The sequence below is a fragment of the Anas acuta genome, chromosome 17 (assembly GCF_963932015.1).
Source record: "Anas acuta chromosome 17, bAnaAcu1.1, whole genome shotgun sequence".
Classification (NCBI taxonomy): domain Eukaryota; kingdom Metazoa; phylum Chordata; class Aves; order Anseriformes; family Anatidae; genus Anas; species Anas acuta.
The window spans coordinates 2045696-2052785 of NC_088995.1; the positions used below are offsets into that span (position 1 = coordinate 2045696).

Below are 7090 nucleotides of genomic sequence, written 5' to 3' on the forward strand. Positions count from 1 at the left end.
CCGCTCTTCCCTCGCTGCTCCGTGAGATTTGAGGAGCTGGGTGTCCTCAGTACCCCCTCCACCTCCTCCCAAAAGGGGAATCCCTGCCCAAAGATCGCCTGCGAAGCGCAGTTTCTGAGATTTAACCACACCAGCACTCCTCACAGCGCAGCACCCGTCCCCCCACAGCAGCTGACGCCTGTCTCAGTCACGGCCGTGTCCACCAGTGCAAATGTGCAGCAGCATTTCAAACTAACCTGAGCCCCTCTGTCATTTCAGTCAATTTTTTTTTTCCTACCAAGGTGTATGAAAACAATTTCTTTTTGCTATTCTACAGCTATTCTAACTCTACACTTGAATCTAGATCAATTTAAAATTAAGTCCACTGCAGCTGTGAGGCTGAAGCCAAGTCCTGCTTTCCACTGCTGCCACATGAGGTCCTATGCAGGGCAGTTTTGCCTCTCAGCTGGTTTAGCCCTGTCCTCTTCCACCTAGTCCTTCACACCCCTTCAGGAGCCCGTTCTCTAGCCTGAAAGCATCCGACCACCCTGCTTAACGCTCGGCGTGCTCTGAGCTTTCTCACACGGTCCATGACAAGAGCTGTGAGCACCACACCGGTAACGGTTAGCATGGTCATCTTGATGATGAAATTCATAAGCCCATTTTTAGTGACTGGCGTAGGCCCGCTGTCGATGCTTCCCCCAAAGCCGAAAAACTGGCAGTTGGGAGGTGCCCAGCCACGGTTGCAGTGGCAGTTGCCTTTGTTGTTGCAAACGCCTCTTCCTCTGCACGTGCTCTGGGCAGAGCAGCTGGGTGCCAAGTGCTTCTCCCTGAGCATGCACGTCTGGTTAATGCAGATCTTCTTCACCCCGCACTGCGTGCCATCCTCAATGGCTCCAGTATCCAAGGTTTCCATGCCCAAGTGGTAGTCTGTGCCCCAGCACAAGGTATCGTCCACTGGGGTTTGAATGATGGTTGAGTGCTCTTCCAGCCAAGGTAGATGCCAAACATTAATACACTGCACCCTCCCACACAGGACATTTTCGGGCTTACATTTCTGAAATTTGGTCCCTAGCCCATCTCCCTGGCAATTGCCAAACCGATCCCCTTTCATGTTCAGCTTCCTGTAACATTTTAGTGGAGCGGGCTCTGCTTTCTCACCAAAGATGTTCCTACACTGTAACATGCGTGATTTGCATTTGCCTGCGTAACAGTAGCCATCCTCAGCGCACACTGTCCCATCTTGCTTGGTCACATCCGCTGGGCAATGCTCAGATATCCCATTGCAATATTCAGGCAGGTCACAGGGGTTGGTACTCTCCCTGCACACTTTTCCTTCTGGGAGAGGCTTGCAATTCTTGCAGCAGAGCCCAGAAGTGCAAATGGCTCCTTCTTTCTTTCGGCAGCTGTTATCACAGCAAGGGTCCAATTCACACTGTGCTTCTGAGCCACAGTCACACTCCTCCCCGAGCTCCAGGATGCCGTTCCCACAGCGCTGCGGTACAAACATCGTTACTGATTCTGGGATGTTATTCAGACAGTTTCCTCGCCCTGACGCTATAAAATCAAAAAAGTACCTTGTGCTGCAGTTGCTGAATTCGTAGCTCACTGTGCTCTGTGCATTCATGATGCATTTAGAGGCGTTTCCACACCTGCAGTACTTGTCATCACGATCAATGCCGAGGACATACCCTAACTCATGGGCGACGTAGACAGCAGTGTCCATGTAAGTTCGCTTGGCAAACGAAACAACAGCAGAAGCACGTTTTCTATCACAGGCACTGGCGAAGTTCGATTTGCCACTCCTGTACAACGCTCCCGTGCTGTGACCAAAGTCCAACGAGGCAAAGAGACACCCCACATCATGCGCAACATGCGTAGGGCTTTGCTGGATCTGCCAAAGATTAAAATTGTGAAGGACCTCAGAAATGTTTTTGGTAATACTGATAGGGTTCTTCTCTGTCCAAATCTCTAGCACAGCTAATAACACGCGAAGGCGGAAAGAAGAAAACAGCCCGTCCACCAGATTGATTATTTCAATAACTTCCAACATCACGTTAGTTATGTCTCCACCGAAAGCGTCAAACCCTTCCTTGTCCACCACGACGAGGAGTTCCAGATACCGCATGTGCCCCCCGTCCTTTAACTGCCCTTTTGCTGTACCATGCCCTGGAAATTGTCTGCCTCTCTGGGGTGTTTTGTAGATCACCGTTCCAGGAACCGCCACCTCCCTCTGCAACAGAAGATGCTCAGATGCAGAGGAAGCTGCCAGGGGCTCGATGCTGTAGCTCAAGTTTCCAATCTGCAGCAGTCCTCTGAGCCCAGAGCAGGTAGTCAGTGTCACCATGGAGTCTGGGATGCCTTCCACGTAGCCGTGGTAATAGCAATCTGCTAGCACACGGGGCTGTTCGATCATGATTTTCCCTTGAGAGTCACGAGTGAATATAGGGAGGTTTTTTATTATAAAGTTTGTCTTCTGCCTGAGGTGAATGGTGTAATTTACCCTCTGAATGCTGATGACGTAGGACATGCTGTCCCGGCTGGCTTTCCCTGCCTTGGGGCCAAGTTTCCTTGGAATGACTATCTCGTAGGCTGCGCTGCCCCAGGTGGGCTGGGGGCTGCAGTCTGCACAGGGCAGCAGGAGCCCCAGGAGCAAGTAGCAGCCCAGCATGAGGAGAATCCCATTCCCCATCAGGAAACACCTTGGCATGACCCACAGCTGCGTCCCGCTGGAGCCACGGTCACCGGCACGGGGCAGGAGGCGAAGCAGAGCCGCTCCTGGGGCTGGCATCCAGCTGGAACGGAAGGGCCCGAGGAGAGGCCGTTTCCCCAGCTCCACTTTGAACACAAACATTCCACGGGGGGGGACAGGAGCTCCAGGCACCAGCAGGAGCAGCATCCTGTTAAATACCATCCCATCCCACCACTAAGAGCCTGCTGTGCCCTGCTTGGGCTGACCCCGTTTGCTGAGAGCACGACGAGCCAGTGCTGCTACAGCAATTTGTTTAAAAGGGGATTAAGCCTTCCTAAATGGAAAGCAACAGAAGATTACCAGGAAAACAATGAGGATTTGGTTGCTAATGTGTTCGGCACAGGGTGAGAGCCTGCAGTGGCTGTTGACAGATTTCCTTGCAGGGCACATCACTCAGCTGAGTGCCTGTCACCAAATGTTTTAACCGTTCAGGGAAGTTTCCTTGCTGGAAGGGGAGATGCATACGTTTGGCCAGGCATCCTTCTTCTGTGAGTACAGAAGAGTCTTTTCTTCTACGCTTATAGAGCATTTGGCCGCCTTAAATACACTTGGGATGCTTGGAACTTGTTCTCTCACTCCCCTTCCCACCAGCCTGAACAAAGGCCAACCTACTTCTCACCTACCAGTTTCTCACCGGCTGCCAGTCCTTCCACAGTGCCCTGCCAGTCGTCCTCCTCTCCTACAGACACCAGGAACGCTCTTGGCAGAATGGAGGAGTTGTTAGATTCAACAGGGGGAATGTCATAAACACTAAGTGCTACTCGAGCTGCACAGAGCAATTCATCCGTCCCTTTCCCTGGAAGCTGTAGCTACAAAAAAAAATAAAAAATTGATCTTCAGGAGTTAACCTGCAGCAGCGGGGATGTCCTGCTGCCATCTAATGGCATTTAGAGGCGCTTTTCAGGCTGTCACCAGGAAGAGCACACAAATTCCTAGGGCTTTACCCAGCCTATCTTGTTGGCCGCTCATTCACCTCAAAGAGTTGTGTTACAGAAGCAAATGCCTACCAGCAGTGGTTTCTCACAGTGCTGAGGCAGCAGGGAGCACAGCAGCACAGCTCCGGGGCTCTGGGCACCACCATCCTCTCCCCTTCTGTGCTAAAGAGACTTGGGGACCAAAAAAAAGAAGCCAGTAACTTTTAAGTTTAGTAAAATCATTTATATACATTGATGCGTAATATTTACAATATAATACTGATCCGAAATAAACTAACATGGTACAGGTAACACTGGAAAGGAGAAATGCAAACATTTTAATACACAGAAGTTAAACGTGGCAGATGATGACAGATTCAGATTTCCTAAAGAAAAACCTGAAGTAATGACAGCAAAACTTTGACATGTTGCTATTTCCAATCAAAAACTCTTTCTCCTAGTCAATTCTCCTAACCTTTCAACATATATACCTTAAAATAATCAAGTCACAGGAGCAGTCAGATATACATAAAATTTTGAAAAGGTCAAATGATTTCTGAGATTCTTGTCTTAAATAAAACTCTAAGAAAAAAAAAAAAAAAACAACTACATAGCTTTCCCACATCCTTTTAGTGTTTTTACAAAGAATGTCTTCTTTGTTCCCACACAACTCTTCCATCTCAAGATATGTACAATATTCACAGTCTGCTGTAAAGGATCAGTAGATTTATTACCAACTCAAATGTTACATAATCAAGACAAGGTATCTTGCATTTATGTCAACCAAAAAATAAGAAACCCAGGAAGAAGAAAGTAAAATGTAACTTTAAAATAAGCCAATTAGATCAATTCAAGTCTATTTAATTTTGAAATCTAAAACAACTTGTTTTCAAGAGTAAAATAATCAACTTTCTTATAGAAATAAAACCATTTGACCTAGAATTTTCAAATTGCATTTTCTTAAATCTGTCTTTCCCTACCTCCATTTCAGATCAGGCCATTCTTACTTCTCACAGACACTAAAATCAACAGTAAACCCGTAAAACGCAGTTCCTCATCACAAAAGCCCTTAGAAATGTGACTTCCCTCCAGACACCAAAACACAGTCAATCACAAGCGTACCCCCCTCACTATCAGTAACTGCTTGAAATGACCCTGTTGTGTACGTGAGGAGAGCATCAGGAGAGGAGGCACTCTCTGAAGCAGTCAGATCCTGTTTTCTCTGCTTATTTCTAAGCTGCCTTGGATGGCAGCGAGCAGCAGCTGCTCTCCCTCCAAGGTGCTCCCCACTGCACAAACCTCTCATGGTACTGCAGAAGTAGGCTGAAGCCATGTCCTAAAGACCATTACACCTCAGCGTACAAGCCTTGCTACTGTCATCTTTAACACCAGAGCAACCTGCCAGAGAAAAAAGAAGTCCCAGTGTGTTACACTCTGCGGTGCTCACAAGCTGCTTGGATCTCAGCAGACTGTGGTGTGGCAGCAGCCTGCTGAACCCACTGTGTTAACAATGAGAGTAGCTATAACCTGATCCATTTTTCTACTCAGAAGTTCTGGCTCTCCAGAAACTGCCAGAGGGTAGAGCTGCAAAAGTGCTTTTGTAGGGAGTTTCCTGCACTCCCGCTCAAACACAGGAGAATTCCTTGCTTATTTCTCTATTTTCCATACTTAAAAGTTCCCATACACTGAGATTTCCCAGTGGAAAAACAAAAAAACACCACACAGATTTCAAGTTTAAAAGGAAATGATCTATACATTTCAAGATTGTGTGGATGTTGACACGACCTGGAATTTAGGGCAAGGAGAGAAATGCACATAGGGCCTGCAAACTTGCTGATACTACCAAGAAACAACAAATACTCTTGTCACCTGCTAATTCTCTACAGTTGTCATCAATGCATGTCAGTACACAAATATTCCATGTAGTGTCAGAAGTACAATTCTGGCTTATGCAAAAACTCCCCATTTCCATCAGAGAAAGTGACGGTTAAATAGGGACTGTGGTTCTTACTGTGGAATAAATCAAGCACTGGAAAACTCTCAACAGGATTAAAAGAAAGTTGACAAGGTGCTGACGAAGAATGGGAAATGAAGCATCTCCTTCATGTAGAAAAACTAAGTTACTGCTTAAAAAATTTCATAGAAAGAGTCAGACACTGGTTTGCCATCCAAGCTAAAGGTTACAAGGAAGTCTGTTATAGAAAAAAGACAAAAAAGAACAAGGCTGGACTGCCGTAAGAGTAGATTGGGAGATTCATGGCTCAGGTTTGTAAATGTAAACCCAAAATTAACGAGCTATGAAATATAACAATAATGTTCAAGAGTCGTTACTAATAGCCCTGAATTGGCACTTCAGTCTGCAGACCAAACTCATTCAGTGTCTGCACAGGTTTAGTACCAAAATATCTCTATAAAAAGCCTTCGACCAGTCTCAAAAGAAAGAAAAGTGTCAGAAGGTAGAAAACTAGAAATATGTACAGATTCTTTTCATTTGTTTGTTTCATTAAAATAAAAAAGCAGCTTTTGGAGCCAATGTTCCAGACTAGTGTAAGAATCTGCCCTGGGCAGCCTCATGGTCCAGGCAGCATAAGGACATGTGTCAAGGAGCAGCCCTGCATCTGTTGCTCCGCCAGGAGGAGCTCGAAGGCATCAAAGAGACGGGGAGCTTGGACTCCGGAGGGTGACACAAGAGAAGGATCACTGGTGGACTCACACAGCAGCACTATGACCCTTGCCAGGATGATCTCTTTCAAACGAGAGGACAAGTCTGAAAACAAAAGTTGGATCTTCTAGAGTGGAAAAAATAAGGTGGAAACAGAACTTCTGATCTGGGGACAAAACAAATAGACCCCACGCTTACTGTTGTCTACAGAAGATCCCATCATGAAAAGAAAAATACCTCGTACATAAGGAACTAGAACATTCTTTGATTCTGCTGTTGAACGGTATGATAAAAAGAGGAGCTTTATGCTGAATGGCCATTAAGCCTTAAAGTAGGTCCAGGGAAGATGGGTTACAGAAGAAAGAAAGAGGGCTACTGATCAGAACTGAAAAATGCAGCAAGCATTTGGACTCAGGTGCCCTTGGCAAGGCCAAGCACGGCTCTTGGGTCATCTAGCGAAACAGAAGGCTATTTTGTTGCCTCTACATAAAGACTCAGAATTTAGGTGCAAAGGATAGCTATGAAGTTTGTATTTCACAGCACTTGCTTCAAGTACTTACTGAGCAGGGTGTTGAGAAACTGTGGCTGTCTTGTTCACATATATAGTCACTGCAGCTGGCTGTATGTATAGCAGATGGAAGGCAGCTTCTGCAACTGGTTATTAAGAAAAAGAATGGTCTTTAACAATATAATTTGCCCCATCTGGGGGGACTCATGATTAACAGTACATAAGTGATCATATATACCTCAAGGAACTGAGTTTTAAAAAAATATTACAGTACC

The 7090-nt window shown here is 46.2% G+C and overlaps 1 protein-coding gene across 1 annotated transcript; it reads right to left on the reverse strand.

Moving 5' to 3' along the window:
• Positions 1–49: 49 nt before the first annotated feature.
• Positions 50–6992, reverse strand: LOC137865848 (disintegrin and metalloproteinase domain-containing protein 20-like). Its single transcript, XM_068701387.1, has 2 exons — positions 3739–6992; positions 50–3540 (listed from the first exon to the last, which is right to left on the reverse strand). Exon 2 carries the CDS (start codon positions 2891–2893, stop codon positions 479–481), a length of 2415 nt encoding a protein of 804 aa, XP_068557488.1. The 5' UTR covers positions 2894–3540; positions 3739–6992; the 3' UTR covers positions 50–478.
• Between the last annotated feature and the right edge of the window lie 98 nt (positions 6993–7090).

Coding starts and splice junctions, on each gene's coding strand:
- LOC137865848 (XM_068701387.1), bottom strand. CDS start 2,893: ATGGTATTTAACAGGATGCTGCTCCTGCTGGTGCCTGGAGCTCCTGTC.